The sequence below is a fragment of the Camelina sativa genome, chromosome 12 (assembly GCF_030686135.1).
Source record: "Camelina sativa cultivar CO46 ecotype springtype chromosome 12, ASM3068613v1".
In the NCBI taxonomy this organism is placed as follows: domain Eukaryota; kingdom Viridiplantae; phylum Streptophyta; class Magnoliopsida; order Brassicales; family Brassicaceae; genus Camelina; species Camelina sativa.
In genome coordinates, this window is record NC_141891.1 from 5,189,411 (window position 1) to 5,210,672 (window position 21,262).

Consider the following 21,262-nt stretch of genomic DNA (forward strand, 5'->3'; position numbering starts at 1 on the left):
CTTTTATAACTGTTTTTCAGATCCTAGACCGACTTTGATTTAAAACAAACTTTAGTCTCGTACGTTCCTTTTACTAATCTCTTTGTGATTCTTTTTTACAATTCCCACCACGATATATATGGATTTCGTAAAACATAATCCTCCAAATTTATTAAGTATATCTTTTTGTATTTTGTAAGCTAGTATTATCATCATATTCATATATATCTTATTGCTATATTTTGTAAAAATCTGTTTGTAGAAAAATCATAATCAGCCATGGCATCACACATGTTAAATCCACTTGAAAATATTTACAGAATCTGCACCGTCCAACCACTACCAAGTAGAAAACTAATTTTACATGATTCAACTACTTCTCCCACATTATTAATTATCCTCTTATTTATACATTACACTACAAAAATATTTTTCATTCCTCATCTTTTCTTGACTTGAGAAATTTAAGGGTTCTCTTATTATATATTTTTCCATGGAAACCATCAAACACCTCCTTATCATCATTATGATCATCACCATCATCACCATTACATCCTCCACTTCACTTCCCACTCTCATGCCGGAGCAAAACCAAATCGCAACCAAAATTATAGACGCAATGATCTCAAGCGGCTCTTTCGAAGATTGGAGCGGAGCGTTCCTCAACACCAACGACGAGATAAACGGTCCAGTCCTCACTTCCACTCTCTTCCTCCCTAAAACATCCGTCGAAGGTATCAACGCCACGTCACCACTCGTAGCTTCTTACCACATCGTTCCACAATGGCTTGACTTCTCCGTCATAAGTCTCATGAGGCCTTTCTCTCGCATCCCTACGCTTCTCTTTGGACACTCTATCGTAGTTACCAACAATTCAGCTTCCGGTTTTACACTCGATGGCGTTCTCATCTCCGAGCCAGATCTTTTCGTCTCTCCTTCCATAGTTATCCATCGAATGGCTTCTCCGTTTAACTTCTCTCGTTATGGTGGTAGCGACGGCGTTTTATAGTCACTCTCTAATTCGCTTCTCCACTTTGTTTTTTCTTTCTATGTAGTTTAATTACTACTTTAAATTGGTTTAAAAGGGTTTGTCAATTACTTTGTTCTTTGACATTTTCTTTAAAATTAAAGGGTTTGTTACTTGTCCTTGAAACAAAGAAACCGCATATATGGAAGTAATACCCTACATTGATTAATCGAAAAAGATAAAGGAAAATCGAGTTATAGAAAAAGGAATAACAGAGGAATCTTGTGGCACAAGGACTTTGAGGTAGGCCAAAAACCAAAAATTTTACAATATTCTCCACTAGTCTTCACGTGCATAAATAGAATTGTAGTTTTCATTATTTCCTTATTTATAACCCAAGTGTTTTTGGCCGTTCCATAAACAACTCTTGAAGGCGAGAACAAATTGCTCAAACTCAACTTCCTCTGGTTCTACGATCCAAACCTCAGCTTCAGCTTTGTCTTGTAGTAAGTTGCATTGTATTCATCAACTGTAAAAATATTATTGGAGATTAATCCGGCAAAACTTTTTATGTTTATTCTTGAAATTAGGGTTTCGACTTTGCAAAAAAAGTACAAGGGCGATTAGGGTTTAACCCAACCAAGAGTAAAAAAAAAAAAGAAAAAACAGGGAGCAGAACACCGAGACTCGCCATGGGTAAGGTGAAGAAGAAAAATCGACAATGTCTTACTAGGTCCAAGAAACGAGACGAAAGCGAAGAAATCGATCTGTATTCGAATATTCCTCCGGAACTGATACTTGAGATTCTCCTAAAATCGCCGGCCAAATCCATAGTCAAACTCAGCTTCGTTTCTAGATACTGGTCATCTATCATCCGCGACAAAGACTTCACCGAGTTGTACCTGACTCACTCTATTACTCGGCCTCGTCTTCTTTTCACAGTCAACCGTCTGGACATGCACTTCTTTGTCTCCCGATCCCTGGAGGATCATCTGTTGTCTTCTGATGATCATCATAGGGATAGGGTAACTCTTACTCCGAAACCCGATTCACGGTATTGCATTTCTCCACCCGTCCGCGGCTTGATATGCTGTTATAATGGTACTAAAGCGTTGATTGGAAATCCTAGCACTGGTCAATTCGTAGCTTTGCCCAGAGTCAAAACTATAAAAAATTCATATCATCTTTTTTTTGGATATGATCCAGTTAACGATCTATACAAAGTGTTGTGCATGACAAATCGGTATGTTCCACGTGTTCATTTCAGCGCTAAATTCTTAGAAAATATTGAGACGGAGGAGCATCAAGTTCTCACTCTAGGAGCTAACCAAGAATGGAGAATGATTGAATGTAAGCATGGCCATCGTCTAGGTGTTTCTTCCTTTGAAAGTAAAGGAATATGCATAAATGGGGTTGTGTATTATTTAGCTAAGGTCGATATACGATTCTTTTCTCTAATAAGCTTCAATCTGATGTCTGAAGACTTTAATGTTATTGAGTTACCTGATAGACGTTTTAGTAAACTGGTGAACTACGGTGGAAAGATAGCTTTAACGGATGGTACCATATGTAGAGGTACACTTGACCTGTGGGTTCTCAAGGATTTCAGTAACCAAGAATGGTCAAAATGTTCTCTATTGGTTCCTTCTTTGACAAACTTAGTTGGGGATGATGAATGTTTTACGTTCCGGGGTGCACTCCGTACCGGCGAGCTTATATTTGTACCGTTTTATTATAAGAACCCTAAACCGTTCTCTTTTATTTGTTACGATCTCAACGTAAACCATGCCAGAAAAGTTGTGATTGAAGGACTTGGGAATGACCATCGTGCTAAAGTCTTTTTGGATCATGTAGAGAGTCCAATGTTTCTACGTACCAACGGTGTGTTAATCCAATGAATCCAAAGTCTTTGCATTTAACTTTATCTCCTTCTTCTTCTTTTTTGTTCAAGCCTTATGTATGATCTTATTCTTGGATAGTATCTTATCTAAGATTAGTCCTAGTATTGTTTAATGGCATTGTACGCTCATGACTTGATAAAAGTAATCTTTTTTTTTTTTTGGTGGAGCTTTAGAACAAGCTTCAGGTTTCTTATTTGATTTATTATATTTGAAGAGAGGAAATTTTTTTTTTGAAGGGTTAAAGAACAAAAATGAATTCCATCTCGACTTTGATTACTCTGGTAAATTATGTTACTTTCATTTGGTTATTCAATTTTGGATGGAGCAGTTTTTCAGCATCATTTTATTAGTTTGTACAAAATTGCGTTTTTTGTGAAGAATCAAGGATGTTTTATGCAATTTACCATAACTTCGAACCTAAATAAATACTAATGTCACAAGCATTGGTTGACGTGTCGAAATTTAATTGGAGAAGCTGACGAAGAAGCAGAGCATTTTTCACCTCCTCTCCCAATCGGGAAAAAAATTATCAAACGAAGGAGAAGAAGAAGAAGGAACAATTTCGCGGATTCAAAACAGAGCCAGAGAGCTTCTTTGTTAAAGTTTAATCCTTTTTGAGAAATGGCGGAAGAACCCGAAAAGGTGTCTTCTTCTTCACCAGCGTTACATCAACCTTCTGCTAACAAAGAAGATGCTGCTGGGATCAAAACTCAGGTCTGTGACTTATATCTTCTCTTTCGACTTCGATCGTTTTGATTTGCCCTAGTTTGATTCATCGTCTCCGTTGATGTTATCTGTGTCTTTTGATTACTAGATTAGTGATAGAACAGTTTAAAGTTTCCCCCTTTATCTCTAGATCATTCAAGGGTTTGCGAATTTTTGATTTTGAATTTGAATTTGACTTCGTGATTTGGTTTCTGGGTGTTTGGTTATACAGGACCCAGCGTCGTCTTCTGGGTTTCGTGCTTATCCCAATGGTGATTCTCCTCCAATGTACCCGGTTTTTTATCCGGGTCTTGTTCCCGGGTTGAATCCTGGCCAGTATGAGGAACAAATGAACCGTGGAGCTGGGATCTATGCTGTTCCTGTGCATCAATTTGGAGGACATGTCGCTGGTCTTCCTTCAAATTATCTTATCCCTCTCACTTACAATGTTCCCACGTTAGTAATTCTTTTCAATCTCCCTCGGTTTTGATGGAGTAGCCTTTCGATACATGATCATGCCATTGTGTCTTTGTAGCTAGAAGAATTAAGGAGTTGTGTAAACCATTGTTTAGGTCAAATTACTGATGGTTTGGCTTCAGATGAGTTTATGTAGGAAAGTATAGGTTTGATGGGGTTGATGGGTTGTTTTTTTGTTGTTTAGTACTAGACCAAGTAATGAGGGTGAGACTGGGGGAGAGAATCAAGCGCAAGCTGGGCAGGGTCAGCAACAGCAGCAACCTGCTGCACATCAGAGGCATGTTGTGGAAAGGAGGTTTCAGATTGCGTTTCAGCTTGATTTGTTTCTCATACTCAAGCTTGCTGCTGTCATCTTTTTGTTCAACCAAGATGGATCAAGACAAAGGCTTGCTGTTCTTGTGATTTTCGCTACCATAATTTACTTGTAAGTCTCGAGAATCTGGTTTACTTTCACTCTTTAAAGGTCTATGAAGCTTGAGTATGGCAACCAATCTATGCTTAAATTTGTTAAATTGGCCTGTGGTAAAGATTCATTAGACAAGTATTGAGAACCTTCTTTTTGGGAGTTTGTTAACAAAAAAGTTAACCTCTGTCTGGTGTTGAAATATTGACAGATACCAAACTGGAGCTCTCGCACCATTTGTGCGATGGCTTTCACAAGGCATGCATAGAGCAGCAGTACCACCTCCTCGACCTCATAGACCTGCTGCAAGAGCTGATAATGATCCTGCAGCTGCAGTGCCACTAAATGAAGATGCAGTTCCAGGTACATTACTTGCTAAATCTCTCTCCCATGGTGTTTACTGAAGCCATCACAAAAACAACTTATGCCGAAGCAATTTGTTTCTATTTTCTTGCTCAGAGGGACAAGAGAATCAAGCTGATAATGGGAACCGAGCAAATGAAAATGAAAACGTCGATGCAGGGAACCAAGGGAATCAATGGTGGGGAATAGTGAAAGAGATTCAAATGATAGTTTTTGGCTTCATAACTTCACTACTCCCTGGTTTTCACAACATAGATTAGACTCTCTTTTTTTTCTGCATACTCTCCATCTTCTTCAACTCGGAAAAGGAAATGTTGTGTTCTACTTTAGTCTTCTCGATCGCATGTGTAAGTACTAGAAAATTTTACCTTAAGACTTCAAAACTAATGTATGTGAGCAGCATTTTTAATGCTTATGCCTCTATTGTTCAAAGAACAGGTACTCAGAAGTTATGCATCTTTATTGATAATATCATATACATCACCATATAAAACCAAAACTTTTGTTTTCTCGACAGCAAAGTCTGCAGAGTTGAAGAATAAGATGATAAGGAAAATGATTCCTTTATTTATATTTCGTGCTCTAAATAACAATACTTTACAAAAAAAGAGTAGACTATATATATACACAGAGAGCCGAACAAGAAGAATCAAAGGATCCATCACATTTCCAACAAAAGATTACTGATTTTTCGAAGCTCCTTGAGAGCAGTCATAGCTGTGATTTGTCCCTTTTCGACCAAATTGGTCTTAGATAAGTTCTCTATTAATCCTGCCTGAACCTGACCACGTTCTTGCTGGAAAACCGACTCGATCACCTGAAACATATATAATCAAAAATCATCAGATGTTTGATTCACTACTTTCAGCATAGATGATAGAACTAGAGAGAGAGAATGAGAGTGAATTACCTGAATATGTTCAAGCATGGAGTTGCCAAGGTTCTTCAGAGTATTCATCACCTTCTGGTCTGCGTCTCCTTTGCTGCACGATGATGAGGCCTGTGGAAGAGAATGTGACTCGGAAGAACCAACCAAATTGCTCTTACTACTTTCACCACTATTAGATCTTGTCTCCTCAGCAGCGAGATTGCGTCCAAACTTCCAAAACCACTGGAATTTTCCCGGTAAAACCTTACTACGCTCCTTAACAATGGCCACAGATTTATCTGCAGAGTCCTCTTCTTCATGAGACTGAGTTACTGGAAACTCAATGCTAGGTTGAGAAGAAACGGGAAGAGGCGAATCTACTACGTCTGTTTCTTGATCTTTAGACTGATTTACTGGAAACTCCATGCTCGGTTGGGAAGAAATGGAAAGAGGCGAATCTACTACCCTTGTTTCTTGATCTTTAACTGTTTCATTAGGAAACAAATCTGACTCGTTACTGCTATCCGTATCATTCTCAATGTAGTTTGAGTCTCTGAGAGGACTGTTTGGATCTGAGGAAACATCAGATGAATTCTCCTCTATTGCTATACTCTCTTCACCAGCAGTTTCGAAATCCGTGTTTATTTCCTCCGTTTCTCGAATTGAGCTATCTTCATTGTTCACAACGTCTATCGGATTAGCTTCCTCAGGTTCAGAAACGATCTGCCGATTAAAATCTTCAAGCAAGTTACGCGCAGCTGATGATACCTTGACTTCACTTTTCCCATTTGATGACTTGGCGTTATGAGTTGGCTCAGACTCTGTTCTGAAAAGTCTTTTCACCCTGAACCAAGGCTTCTTCTTCTGTACTGAAGGACTCGGTTTCTCTTCCTCCGCGGCTTGGTGTAGAACTCTCCATTTCTCCTCCCAATAACTTTGTGGTGCAATTATCAGTGGAGACTTAGGTGAAGTCGATCCCGAAGGAAAGCTATTAGTTCGGGCCGGTACTGCAGGACTTACGCTCTGATCAAAGCCATCGTTTATAGATAGAGCTGATGATCGTACATCATCATCCAAAGCCAAAGTTTGTAATGACTTAGCTTTCTCTATAATTTTCCTCACATCAATCTTCTCTGGGAAATTCAATAGTCTCTGGAGACAAGAAGCTGCGTTTTCAGTAGCTAGCAGTGATGATCTTAAACATAATATCATCGAAACAGCCATCCCTGAGATCAGAGCTCCCCGAGGAGAATCAAAGATCTTGTAGCTCTGGTTTGTATTGTTATCCTCATCTGTTCTCGTTGTATTATCTGCTGAGAATATCTCATCCCACACTATCAACAGATCCTGAAGCAAAAACTCTCTTCCAAACAAAACTCGTAACCAACGAAGCCCAAAGTACTGAGGTTCAACTCCGAGTTCAACCAAATGGCTATGCAGAGACGAATCAACGAACGACAAAAGATGGTAAAACGCAGTGCACGCTTCAAGAACAGGAGGTAAACCCGTGTGTGATCCACTAGCTGGAGAGTAAGCGAAGAAACCAGCCATAGCAACACAACCATGAGCTCCATTCATAAGAGCATCAAACATGCAGTAAGCATCGTGCTCCATGAATTTCTCAGACAAGACAATCCCGAGTTCACCTTCGGCTCCATAAGCATCACTTAACCTCAAAATGGACTGGATCTCGGGATCGAGCTCATCTAGACTCTTTATTTTCTTTGAGCTTCCTTGAATACCACCAATCTCATCATCCGTGAAATCCTCCAGAAACTTTTTGAAATCGAAGTTGTAAGTAACATCTCTTTCTTCGAAAGACAAACCATCGAATCTGTCTGTGAAATGATCTTCATAACTTTTACGCACTTCAGAGAGACGATCTACATCAACATGAAGTACATAAAGCAGTGGCGCCAAAAGCTCATGCATTCCTGAAAATGAAACCAATGAACAAATGTCAGATCATACATTTACAAAAGCAACACTATTGTCAATATGTTTGTTAGTACCTTGTCGATAACCATACTCGGGATGTTTAAGACACCACAAGAGTAGAATACGTCTTAGCATTCCTTGACATCCAGGAGCTTGAAAGTATGTCCAGTGCTCTGGATATAACCTTGATAAATCTTGATCCAATGTTTTCTCTAGCTCGGCGTTACGAAAGAACCGACTCCATGTACTGTCTGCCATCAGAAATGGACACCAAAGAATCTCAGCAACAAAGAACTCTAAAGACAAGAATGTATCATTATCCAAAGGGGCTTATTCTAACCAAAGCTTATTATATATACCTGGGTTTTGAGATAAGGGGTTGTCGATAGAGAGATCAGGGGAATTCCTAACATGTTTAGACAAATGTGGATCAATCAAGAGACGTCTCCTTAAAGCAGCATATCTACATAGACACAACAAGAAGCCATTAGAGAGAGATCCCTTGCTAAAACCCAGAAGAAGAAGCTCCTTAATTCTCCAAATTAGGAAACTTTTTTGGAAACATAATGCAATGGGTGAAAGAAAAGCTTAAGCTATCTACATATATTACCGTCTGCGAGATTCGGCGGTAGCTTTGCGAAGGTCATCAATGGAAGAAGAAGAATGAAAGGGAAGAACACCGAGATTGAGACGCCAACGTACGCCTCTTAGATTGGCGAAACGATGATCAGATTCATCTCCCAGAGTTTCAATCTCTGATGGAACCATAAAGCCTTTTTCTCTTTGTATCACAAAATTGGAATCAACGAAGAATTATTCTTCTTCTTCGTGAAACAGAGGAAAAAAAATAAATGAAGGATAAAAATCAAAACTTTAAGCTGCCACCACCGGGGAAATTTCTCCGTTGACACCAGAAACTGTAAGAATCGGAAAAAATAATAATGATAAAAGAATGTAAAAAAGTCCGATCAGATCGGAACACAATAAAATAGGAGAGAGAGAATCAATTCTCAATTCTCTCTTCTTCTTTTTTTTTATGTTCTCTCTCTCTCTCCGAATCCAAGAGGAAGAGATTAAAGATGTGTTTTTTAATTTTTGTTTTCACAGAAGAAGAAAGAAGAAAATAGGAAGTTTGTTTGTTTCGTGAGAAAAAGGTGACCTGTCGGAGCAAAGTGGTGAAGACGATGATGATGAAGCAGCACCAGCTCAAATATACATAATAATGTACCTCTCCTCTCTTTTTTATTTTTTTCCTTTGTTGCTGTTTTTTTTTCTTAAAATTATTATTTTATTATTGACTTGACTTATTATTATAGTATTTATTTCCTTATACGATAAATATGACTGTTAATTGAAAGATCAAAGAGTATTAATTGTTATTACTATTACCGTTTGATTTATCACGTATTTCGCTTTTTCAATTTATTGTTATAATCCTTTGAATATGTTCATTCTTTCAAAATATGACTATGTTTTTATCCAACGATCACTCGAGATTTTAATTCATGGATTCACTACAAAAAAAGGATTAGTTTACATCATTTATTTTTAATTTTTGCATTAGTTATAAATGATGTAAAAGTTATAATCTGGTGATGCAAATAATTTACATCCGTTAATTAATAACCGATGCTAATAAACAAAATATTTACATCAATTATTGTAATTGATATGAAAATGTGTCAATTGCAAAAAATGATGTTAATTTTTGCATCAGTTTATTTGAGTGACCATCTCCAATGGTTTTCCCTATTTTTTCCTCCATAATAGAGGAACTCTATAATAGAGGTGGGTTTTACTCCAGTAGTCCTCTATAAAATAGAGATTATTATTTTTTCCTCTATTTATAGAGGGACCTTTGTTAAAAAAAAAAAAGGATTCTACTATAAATAGAGGAAAAAATAGCAATCTCTATTTTACAAGTAAGAATAGAGGACCATTGGAGTAAAACCCACCTCTATAATAGAGTAACTTTATAAGACTATCTCCAATGGTTTTCCCTATTTTTTCCTCTATAATAGAGTAACTCTATAATAGCATCTCCAATGGTGCTCTATTTTTGCCTCTATAATAGAGGAGTTCTATTTTAGAGGTGAGAATAGGGGAGTTTTACTCCAATGGTTCTCTATTCTCACCTCTAAAATAGAGATTGCTATTTTTTCCTCTATTTATAGAGGAACCCTATTTTTTTTTACAAAGGTTCCTCTATAAATAGAGGAAAAAATAGCAATCTCTATTTTATAGGTGAGAATAGAGAACCATTGAAGTAAAACTAGAGGCAAAAATAGAGGACCATTGGAGATGCCCTAAAAGAACTGATTTCAATTATTTACATCACTTATTAATAACCGATGTTAATATTTGTGTTAATTTTTCAATAAACGATGATAATAGAAAAATTCTAATTAATATAATTTCTGATTTAAACAGATTTATTATCTTAAATAAAATTTTGTATTTATCCATTTATATATGTATATATTTTGTATCTTTATTAATTGTTTTTTTATATAGCAAAAATTGTTTTTAATATCTACTAAATATTCTATAATATTTTTACAAATAGTTATTATACAAGAACGTCATTTGAAAATTGAAAAGAAAAAAACATAAATTTAACTCAATTAATAGAACTCATTAGAGTTCTTACAAAAAACAAAAAACAAAAAACAAACAAACAAAACAAGTGATATGAACTTAGTTTCACGATCTAGCTATGATTTCTTGAAGTGATATATAAACACACATCTTGTTTTTTCTTCACACTTTTTTCTTTCCATTGTCTTGGTTGTTCTTTCACCATGAGGATTTTCTGAGTATGAAAACCAATAAATATAAAATCAGAGCCATACGTGCGAAATACAAAAGAAAAAAATAATAAAAATAAGGAAAAAACAAATCTTTGTCATCTTGGAGGTTTAGAAGATGAACTTATCGATATGATTGTGTGTTAGAGATGTACACATATAACTTGATTCACTGGGAGTAGTATGGTTGGCAATTGGCAATTTGGCATCCTTCAAAGAAGAACTTCTAAGAAAATTAACCTTTTGGACAGTTCTTAGAAAAGAGTTTTATATTTGTGTGATCATTTCTAAATTCTTTTGTTTGTGTTATGCGAAATTAGGAGAAGAGTTTCAGAAAATAGTTATACTAAAAAGGATTTGAGTAGATCCGGAGAGATCGTGGGGTTTGTTGGATAGTGGAAATGATTTTTTGATTTTTAACAAAACAGTTTTTATACATAATTGAAGAAAACAATAACAGATGAGGAATAAAAAGAATAAGGAAAATCATACTTTTGGCATTTCAATTTTTTTTCTTTTAAAAGCACAATCTTGACTCGGAAAAAAAAAATCTACGTTTGTGAACATAATAAAGAAATAAATGATAATTACTGATGCATAAGATTTGTGATATATTGCTTAATTATTTGAAATATTTGTGTAGTTTTTAAAACATGGTATTTTTGAAAAATGAACTATACAAACCGAATCAGTGTTAATTATTATCATTTTATTTAAATATTGTTTTATTTTATTGAATCGGTGTTAATTAACATCAGTTTATTATTGATACTAATTTGTATCTTTTATTTAATTGATGTTTTATTTTGTATCATTTTATAAGCGATGCTTATAACAAGCTAGAAAATACAACGATTATTTATTGATGTAAATATGTAGATTTGTATCAATATTTTAAAAATGATGCAAATCAATATAGATTTGTATCAATTTATTGAATTGATGCCAAACTAATTACTGATAACATCAATTATAATAATTGATGCTATATCATTTTTATTTGTCTCATTTATACATAAGTGATTCAAAATAATATCACTTAGGTTTTTGATACAATTTAAGTGATTTAATTCAACTTTTTTTTGTAGTGATTTATCATATTTATCTATTATTTTAATGGATATAAATTAAAATTTTAAACTCATGTAATGAGTTTAGATGTATTCATCCAACGGTTTTATAAGTTTATCGAAGTAAACCTATTAAGGTTATAGATTACCTATAGGTTAATCAAAAAAATATAAATAATATAATATATATGTATATATTAATATGTAAAATATTTTTTTTTGCAAGTAATTTATGTAAAATATGTAAAATAAATGTTAAGTTTTTCTTTTTTGCTAAAAAAGAGTAAACAATAATATATATGTCAATGATTTAAAATAAGTGTGAAATTTTTCTTTGTTACTGTAAATTAAAAAGAAAAAATATATATATATATATATATATAAAATTCTACTTTGGTTGGTTTTATAATTTTATTTTATATAATATATTATAGATTTAATATTAATTAATTTATTTTATTTTATTTTATTTATATATGGATAATCCATACAACCTATTTTGTTACTAAATTTTATATTATTAGATTTAGATATATATAATTTAACACTATTATAATAAATGAGTTAGATTGAATCCGTTCACGAAAGGCTCGAACTTATGTAGGTATGAATCGGATCGAGTCGAATTACCTATTTTGACATCCCTAAAAACGGGTTACACAATTAAGGCAACGGTTCCAACAGTGAGTAGCCATAGATAATCTTGACGTTATAGTTATGTCTACATATATAATCAAGTAATGGATTAATTTCCATTGACGAAGAGGAAGAAAAAAAATGATTGATTTGCATGGCCCGTACTTACGAATTATAGATGCTTAACGTTTTGTAATTTTCTGATTCTGATTAAGAGAAATGTAAAATATGGGTATAAAAAGGGTATATTCGTAGAATTTTCCTAAGAATTTTCAGATGTGGCGGCATTAACCACGAGTATCATCATTGCAAGTTGCCAAAAGTCATAGCCAAGTAAGGGGGAGGTATTGGTTTAGGATTTAGAAAGAATTTTAATGACTTTGTATTTTTAAAAATCTTGCTGACTTTTAAAATCATAGAAAATGAGAAAGTAAAAATGAAGGATTCTATAAGAGATTGTTTAGGAAGTTATTTTAAATCTTGCTGATTTGTGTTTCCTAATCTTGTAAAATCTTTCATAAAATCTTTCAAAATCTTTCTATTTGATGAAAGAGTTTTCATGACTTTTGTTATGAAGGAAATGATATAAAATCCTAAACCAATAACACAAAATTTGAATTCATTAACAATCCAAGATTCTTTTGTTTTAATTGAATAACATAAAACTTTTTATGACTTTATAAGACTCTTAATCCAATAACACTAGATTTATCAAGATTTTAGATAACTTTTTATAAATCCACAACCAATAACACCAAATTTTTAAAGAGATTTAAAAAGTCTTGATTGAATAACAACATATTTTACATAACTTTTAAAGTCATTAAAATTCTTTCTAAATCCTAAACCAATACCTCTCCCTAAGCCTTTACGACACGTCTCCATTACGTGTCAATGTAGATAGAATTATATATACGTTAGTAGTAGTAATGTGTGGAATACTAACTATTTGTATTCACGTATATTCACGTGACCTAATTAAAACAACGGATTGTACTACATATATACTACTCTACTAGGGTTGTTATTTCTTTTCCTTATTTTGGCTATCAATAAGTACATACATTAATATCATATTTTGAATATGGATGACATTAATGACACAACGACTATGTTGTCTAGTTCTATAAAGAGAGATTGATTCGACAAGAACTGGTTAATGTTTAACAGTAGACAATGATTTTTCGAAGGCTTAGGTGGTTAGGCAGATCAATTTGCATGTACAAGTATAACTGCCTGATGAAAACAAAATAATCTATGTCGTGATATCAGTCTCTAAATTAATCCTATATATATGAATCGCATTTTACCTTAAATGTTCTTTTAAAACTTTAAAAACATTCCCCAACATGAGTCTATGAAACTCGACCCGATGACTATGTGTGGACCTTTTAAAGTAGTAGTCTTTATCAATATACTACGTTTTACTAGTAGAAAACGATAAAACACGACCAAGCACCAAAATAGTATTTATTAATTTCTGTAATTCTCCTTTACAGAAATTATTTTGGGAGAATAACACCTTTTTCGTGGACGCCAAAAGTCATATTATCTTCAGGCAGCAGTGCATGAAGGGATGATTGGTGTAATTAGATACATCCAAAAAGAGCCAACATATAGTTGTTGGTAAGAGTCGGTCCTCAATTTGATTTTTCCCATTTATAAATTGTATATAATATTGTATATTATACTATTGTACAGCTATAATATTTCTAAATTAATATTTTATTGTTTTCAACGTCGTTCCTAATCTTCTACGCCACATAGAATCTTCCACGTGGATTTCTCTGCATCACCTCCATTTTTTCCGATGGACAAAAAGAACAGTATAATACAACATCACTTTCAGTCTTTCACCGCCAATAACATGTTTATCTTAAATTTTAGATATAATCCAAAACTCTTTAAACCTTTTATTTCTCATGTTTCTTCTTCACAAAAATTTCCAAATGAATTAGTCCACAGTTCAAATTTAAGATAAGGTAAATTTATTAACGAACAATTAATTTTCATAGTCGAGAAGAAAAAAAAAAACTCTACATCTATGTTTACAATCGCAATCATATGACTTATTTTATCATAGATTTAGAGGTGACAACTGGAATTAGCACACATAGTGATTATATAACATTATCCGACATATAGGCGAAAACAACACACTAACCACAAATCAGTAATTCCCTCGTGTACTCAACTACTCATGTTTGTTTATAATCTAAGTTTTGGGTGTAGCTAACTGGAAGCAATTACAAACAATTAATTAGTATCTTAGGTATATATAATGTACTATGTTATGTATACAAGTATAGATATGCATGCACCATAACATATAAAAATGACCATAGTTGTTTAACATTAACGATAAACTTACATAAATTTGGTCAGGAATACAAAATCTACAGCCGACATGTACATTTTCAAAAGTTTAGAAAAATCATTGCCAACTGAACGGGAATGAATAGATTTGATCCGTTATTCACTATACTATAGAGTCAGCTGTGAGTTAACACAAGGCACAAAATCAAGATTATTTATAACCGATCATGTAAAAATGAATTTAATCTTGGTAGAGTTAACTCATCAGACTGTCACAGCATATGTAAGTAAAACAGTCTTAAAAGATAATCAACGAAATGAATTATTATAATTTTGAAATGTTACTTCATAAGCAGACAATCTATTCTCGGTTTGTCTCTATAGCCCATCATTTAGATTTGAAGGGATAACAATAATTTAGCAAAGCAACATGACGTTCATGTAAATCTTACGACCCCTCCCATATCAAAAGAGAATAATACAGTACATTTAACCCCACATGTCAATAAGATGGCAATTCCGAGTAATGCATCCCATTTAGTATAGAGACACATAAATTATAGATTTGTTTTCTTGCAATCAACAAGCTCAACACCACAAAATTTAAAGTCGGTGATTATTTCAAACTTAATGTGAATAACAACAACAATGTGAAAAAATATAATGGGCTAGCTTTTGTTCTTATCTCAGTTCCACCCATGTGGTCCGTATGTTGATATCTTTATTAAACAACAGTACATATAAATATGCAGTAAATCAAATTCCTAATCCTTCATAATATTTGACTGTGATAGTAAAAAGTTGGTTTTTGGATATGATGAACGTTAAGACTATAGGCACATATCTGTTAAGCCTAAACTTAATTTAGTCCACACCTGGTTCAGTATAAGATTTAGGAAGTTAGGTATTCACCGTCTACATTGACTTGACTACTTTGGCTAGCCAGGCCGACGATATATTCAATTCTATATGGACCAAACCGACCCAAACTTGTTTTTTTTTCCAAAAAGTTTTTTAAAATATAAACAAGAAACTAGCTTTTAGGCCGACAACAGTAACCCGCCCCACCTCTTTAATTAGGGTTGTCCATTCAGGGACATGTTTCCCGATTTAACATTTACTCATTCCAAATCTTTCATTCAATATATGTTTTCTTGTTTACATAAATATCAGTCGTTTGGGATTAGTATTACCTGTTTGTTTATGTAGTTAACTGTTACAATCATTTAAAAACTCCATAAAAACTTTAAATTCTTGAAAAATAATCCAAATAACAAGACATACTTATCTGAAAGTTGATTCTTATCCAAATTGTTATCTAAAAATTAATCTATACTCGCTATTTCCTATCTCCATAGTCCATATCCAACAAAATATTAGACGCACTCGTTCATTTTTCTGAACCCCTTATTAAAAATCAATTGTCTTATTTATTCCGTAATGGGCTTAAGTTAGTGATTCAGCCCGATAACCATTTTTTAACTGGGCTGAGTCAAAATACATACAAGAAGTCCAATACTTATGGGCTGAGTCAAACATAAGAATAAACTAAAAAAGGAAATGAATATCAATATTCGCAACCGATAAGGAAAACATTTTTTTTTTAATTTGGTATAAAAATGTAATAACTAAAACCTGAATAGGAAGTTAAAACAAGGTGTCTAAATACAGGGACTCAAAATGAAAATAAATAAGAGTTGTTGTGAGCAAATTAGCATTACCATTGCCAAAGTAAAGTACCAAAGGAGAGGACCGGAGAGTGACGTAAACACCCGACCGTTGAAAGCACCCTTTCAACTCGCCGCCGGTGACTCAATCCTCAAAATTATAGTATCTCCCCATTACCCTTGTCGTAAAGATCTTCACTTTGGCTTCTTCCTTCCCCAATTCCCTCATACCCATCTCCTTACTCTCTTCCAGGTTTTGTTTGCTCTCTTCTGTGTAAAAACTTAGGCTTTGTTATATATCTCTTGTTTGGTTCTTCGGATTCCTTTGCTCTGATTTAGTTTTAGAATTGACCCTTCGAATTTAATTTTGAGTTATGTATTGGGTCATGAGCATGATTGAAGAGATTAGTGTTGTGTATCGAAGGTTGTGTTTGATTAGTGTAATGTTGGATCTGTTTAGTTATCTTGTATAAAAGTGTCAGCTTTAATCAGAAATCTGCAATCTTTTTCAATTAAAAGTCAAAAAAACATGTCTGAATTTAGTAGTGGCCTTTAATGTGTATTACCTGTGTGTTGTTTCTTAATTCGTATAAGACTTGTTTCAGTCCTTTTCACTCAATTAAATGGATAAATTAGGAGTCATTGATTTGATTTTGATCTCAAATTGGGTTTGTGTGTTTGTGAGGGAAACTGATTTGGGAAGGGTGTTGAATATTTTAGGGTAAGAACATCTTAATATGAAATGATCTGCTAAGAGGAGTATATAAGTCTTCTTTGATTGGGGGGAACTCTTGATATGGAGGAGAGTGAAACAAAGGGGAGAATTAGGCGCGAAACCGAAAAGGCGTGTGTTTCGGTTGAGAGAATTGGGTCTACCTTACTTTCATCACTTGCAAAGAAAGGTAAAGAAACATCAAATAAGAGAAATCCTAAGCCTAATAAGCGCAAAACCGAAGAAGAAATATGTTCAAAATCCAGAAACAAGAAGTGTACTAGAGGACGGGTACATTGTGAGGAGGAGAATGAGGAGGAGGAGGAGGAGAAAGGTAAGAGAACAAGGAAGAGGAAAAGCAAGAGACAGCAAAAGGATAACAAGGTTGAGGTAGATGATTCTTTAAGGTTGCAGAGGCGAACAAGGTATTTGCTTATTAAGATGAAGATGCAGCAGAATCTTATCGATGCATACGCAACTGAAGGTTGGAAAGGTCAGAGGTACAAAATTTTAATTTCTTCTCTATTGACTCAGTGTCTCTTATATGGAAATTTTTTTTATAGTTTTACTATTGCCTCGGATATATTACCAAATAGAATAGTTAAGTATGCGTTACAAACGAGTTTTATCAAGTTTATAGCTGTCAATAGTTCGGTCCACAGATTTGTTAGCGTTTTCAACCTTTTTCTGTTTCTAAATTGAATGTGAGTTCTCCTATGTTTTCCTTAGGCCTCGATTGTATAAAAACGAACTGAGCATTTGCGTTTGCGTTTACATGCAAAAGCGAAGAAACAATCGTGGCCTTATTAAGTTGCAAACAATTATGTGGTTTGACTCTCTTGTATTTCCTTGTTTTTTCAGCCGAGAAAAGATTAGACCAGACAAGGAGCTTGAGAGAGCACGAAAAGAGATCTTAAACTGCAAGCTTGGATTACGCGACGCCATTCGCCAGCTTGATTTGCTTAGTTCTGTGGGAAGCATGGAAGATAAAGTGATAGCTCTAGATGGATCTATTCATCATGACCATGTAAAAAAATCTCTGTTTTTCTAATTCATATCTTTATCTGTGATACTGAAAGTCACACTGGAGAATTGCCTGATGGGGTTTTACCTTCTGCAGATATTTTGTGCAGAATGCAATTCTCGAGAAGCTTTTCCTGACAATGATATAATACTTTGTGATGGAACGTGTAATCGAGCATTTCACCAGAAGTGCCTTGACCCTCCTTTGGAAACAGAAAGCAGTACATATACATATATATTGTCTTAGAGAGTTTATACAGTGTTGCTTCTCCACCTGGGTTTTTTTTTTCCTAAAATCATATTGCTTTCAATAATCTTAACAGTACCTCCCGGAGATCAGGGCTGGTTTTGCAAATTGTGTGATTGCAAGATGGAAATCATCGACACAATGAATGCGCAGATTGGAACTCATTTCCCTGCGGATAGCAACTGGCAGGTAAAACTTTGGCAAGTACTAGAGTCTGTCGAGACACTTCACTATCAGAACTCTGCTTTACACTTCTTATTTTGAAGCTCTTACCCTTTTTTTCTATGGATAAGGATATCTTCAAAGAAGAAGCTAGTCTTCCTATTGGATCTGAAGCTACAGTTAACAACGAAGCGGATTGGCCTTCAGATGACTCTAAGGATGATGACTATGACCCTGAAATGAGGGAAAAAGGTGGAGGAAGCAGCAGCAATGTTAGTGGTGGTGGTGGTGGTGGTGGTGATAACGATGGAGAAAGCAGTTCTACTAGCTTATCTTCTGATGGTGTAGCACTTTCAACAGGATCATGGGAAGGCCATGGATTTAACAATATGGTGGAACAATGCGAAACAAGTAATGAAGAAGCTGTATGTGGGCCAAGACAGCGAAGAACTGTCGACTACACAAAGTTGTATTATGTGAGTACATCCATGGATTTCCAAAATCTTTCGATGTTGTTCTGCTATTTTTTTGTTATTGATGATTGTTTTGGTTGGTGAATTTTTGGATTTTTATTGTATTTATCAGGAAATGTTTGGAAAGGATGCAGTTTTGCAAGAGCAAGGTAGTGAAGATGAAGACTGGGGTCCGAACGACAGAAGGAAGAGAAGAAAGGAATCTGATGTAACAAGCGAGCTTGTAAATATGTGTGAAAGCAGTAAGAAAGATCAAGATGCTGTACAAATACCAGAACAGCGTAAGAGAGATTCTGTCTCTGTGGAAAATAAAGGAGGTCGAAGGCCGATGTTCAGACTCCCAAAAGCTGCAGTTGAGGTCTGAAATTGCTTCTTCCCGGCTTTAGTATCTTTTATATGTGTAAAAAGAAGAGAAAAATCCCATTACTAAGTTTGAAATTGTTTGCATAAATGTACCAGAAGCTACGTATAGCGTTTGCAGAGAATGAGCTTCCTTCAAAGGATGTGAGGGATAGGCTTTCAAAAGAGCTGAGTCTTGATCCGGAGAAGGTAAACATGTACCAGGCTTGCGAGTGTTTCTTATATTAGTGGAAGGTTATATAAGGTTATAAGGCTCATTCAAAGAGCTAAGGAACGTTTGGTTCTCCATGTGCTTAAATTTAATTTTTTCAGGTCAGCAAATGGTTTAAAAATACACGGTATATGGCACTGAGGAATAGGAAGGTAAATAACTCGTTACAAAACTCTCGCAGTTACTTGCTTCATTCTCACATGTGAATATTATCTGGATTCCTTAAGAGACTACAATGAAGTCCTTCTTTTTATATGATAGATGGAGAGCGAGAAACAACCTGAGCATTCTAAGACGGTCTCTGGAAGAGACTCTGAACCAGAAGCAGTCATGAAGAACAACACAGATACAAAGCAAGCTCAAAATACTTTGGACGAGACTGTTCCACCCGGATTTAATGATTCCGCTACAAATCAGAAAACCATTTCTCCCTGTAATAACAACCAGGAGGTTACAGAGGATTTGAAGACAGTCTCTGGTGGAGACTCTGGAGACTCTGGACCAGAAGAAGTCATGGAGAACGATACTAATGAAGTTCAAGATTCTTTGGACGAGACTTTCCCACCCGGATTTAATGATTTAGCTACCAATCAGAAAATTTACTCTCCCTGTAATAACAGCCCGGAGATTCCTGAGGATTTGAAGACAGTCTCTGGTGGAGACTCTGAACCAGAAGCAGTCATGGAGAACGATACAAATGAAGTTCAAGATTCTTTGGACGAGACTTTCCCACCCGGATTTAATGATTTAGCTGCCAATCAGAATATTCTCTCTCCCTGCAATAACAACCAGGAGGAAACTCAACAGGCCAATGTCTCCTTTCCTGCACCCACAGATGAAATTCAACAGTATCTGGAACAGAATGACTCTTCTTTCGCTCTAGTGGTAAGATAGAAACTAACCATTTTTGCCAAAATAAGTTTATAAGAACATATCTACTATTAAAAAGAATACCTTGTCTTTCCCAGTGGTTTTGAACAATATTAGATTTCTTACGTAATTTTTCTTATTGTGTTCAGCCACATGAAGAGCTAAGCAGCGAAATGAGCTTAAAGACGGCTGTAGAGGAGAAAGAGACAGAGAGTAAGACGACCGAAGAGGTGAGATATAACTATTTCGGCAAAATGAGTTTTTGCAGCATTTCTAATATGAAAAAAAAAAGGAATAAACCACAATTAAGTTCTGCTTCCATGAACTTGCCTTGACCAGCAGTTTTGGAATACTTTAGATTGTTAAAGACATTTGTTCTTATTGTGTTCAGCCACATGATGAAGAGCTAAGCAGCGGAATGAGCTTAAAGACAGCTGAAGAGGAGGAGGAGACAGAGAGCAAGATTACGGAAGAGGAAGAATACGAAGCAGTAATGGAGATGCTTTGTAGGACAAAAAACAAGTTACTGGACGTGAGTCAGAGACTTGAGAGATTTAAAACACCGAAAGGCCGGAAAAAGTTAGGCAGGTGTTCTTCTTCTTTATCTGAAGAAGACTCAGTAGTGTATGTTCCAATAGTAGAGGTCATGGAGAAAAAGGAAAACAATTGAAAAAAAAAAGAAAAGAATCCTTTGCAGAAGTTTTGGTATTGTTAGATTCTTTTGGAACTTAGGTCTGAAGAATACCTAATGTAGCTTTTGTATCATTCAGTTTGTATGTGTCATTTAAATTACAGAAAAAAATCCCAGGAAAAATAAAATCTGGGACTTTTTAAATAGAAAATTTTAGCTGTGTTTTAATACATTTCTTCTTTTTTTCTGAACTTTTTTTACTCTATTTTTCGAATAACTTTGGCTTTTATTTTTAGGTTTAGAATATAAGAAAGCTGAAAGATTTTTGTCCAAAAAAAAAAAAAAGAAAGCTGAAAGATTTAGATTTTTAAGTATGATTGGTAGATGGTAACTACAGTTTAAAGTTTTAACAATGTCACAGAAAAAGGAAGTTGTCGGTTAAAATGAGTAGTACGTATCTCCCCTTAACAAGCCTA

General features: G+C 34.7%; 5 protein-coding genes across 6 annotated transcripts; 4 read left to right on the forward strand and 1 right to left on the reverse strand.

The window, feature by feature from the left end:
• The first annotated feature begins 444 nt into the window (after window positions 1-444).
• On the forward strand, window positions 445-1,119 carry LOC104733210 (uncharacterized). Its single transcript, XM_010452810.2, has one exon. It carries the CDS (start codon window positions 473-475, stop codon window positions 986-988), a length of 516 nt encoding a protein of 171 aa, XP_010451112.1. The 5' UTR covers window positions 445-472; the 3' UTR covers window positions 989-1,119.
• A 519-nt stretch (window positions 1,120-1,638) lies between these two features.
• LOC104733212 (F-box and associated interaction domains-containing protein) lies at window positions 1,639-2,844 on the forward strand. The gene is made up of 3 exons (XM_010452812.1): window positions 1,639-2,047; window positions 2,228-2,296; window positions 2,375-2,844. Exons 1-3 carry the CDS (start codon window positions 1,639-1,641, stop codon window positions 2,842-2,844), a joined length of 948 nt encoding a protein of 315 aa, XP_010451114.1.
• Window positions 2,845-3,292: 448 nt separating this feature from the next.
• LOC104730324 (uncharacterized) lies at window positions 3,293-5,227 on the forward strand. The gene is made up of 5 exons (XM_010449482.3): window positions 3,293-3,561; window positions 3,785-4,008; window positions 4,214-4,453; window positions 4,644-4,795; window positions 4,892-5,227. Exons 1-5 carry the CDS (start codon window positions 3,469-3,471, stop codon window positions 5,053-5,055), a joined length of 873 nt encoding a protein of 290 aa, XP_010447784.1. The 5' UTR covers window positions 3,293-3,468; the 3' UTR covers window positions 5,056-5,227.
• Window positions 5,228-5,339: 112 nt separating this feature from the next.
• On the reverse strand, window positions 5,340-8,907 carry LOC104730325 (uncharacterized). The gene is made up of 5 exons (XM_010449483.3): window positions 8,212-8,907; window positions 7,961-8,064; window positions 7,676-7,852; window positions 5,706-7,597; window positions 5,340-5,612 (listed from the first exon to the last, which is right to left on the reverse strand). The coding sequence occupies exons 1-5, from the start codon at window positions 8,367-8,369 to the stop codon at window positions 5,457-5,459; spliced, it is 2,487 nt and encodes an 828-aa protein (XP_010447785.2). The 5' UTR covers window positions 8,370-8,907; the 3' UTR covers window positions 5,340-5,456.
• A 7,165-nt stretch (window positions 8,908-16,072) lies between these two features.
• LOC104730326 (pathogenesis-related homeodomain protein) lies at window positions 16,073-21,018 on the forward strand. 2 transcript variants are annotated; one of them, XM_087478572.1, is made up of 12 exons: window positions 16,073-16,350; window positions 16,818-17,309; window positions 17,671-17,836; window positions 17,930-18,053; window positions 18,156-18,268; window positions 18,373-18,717; window positions 18,827-19,072; window positions 19,174-19,263; window positions 19,387-19,437; window positions 19,547-20,170; window positions 20,305-20,385; window positions 20,547-21,018. In XM_087478572.1, exons 2-12 carry the CDS (start codon window positions 16,894-16,896, stop codon window positions 20,823-20,825), a joined length of 2,535 nt encoding a protein of 844 aa, XP_087334698.1. In that variant the 5' UTR covers window positions 16,073-16,350; window positions 16,818-16,893; the 3' UTR covers window positions 20,826-21,018. The 2 variants fall into 2 exon arrangements, with proteins under 2 accessions (XP_087334698.1, XP_087334699.1); XM_087478573.1 differs by having other exon boundaries at window positions 16,080-16,350; window positions 16,818-17,302.
• Window positions 21,019-21,262: the final 244 nt, after the last annotated feature.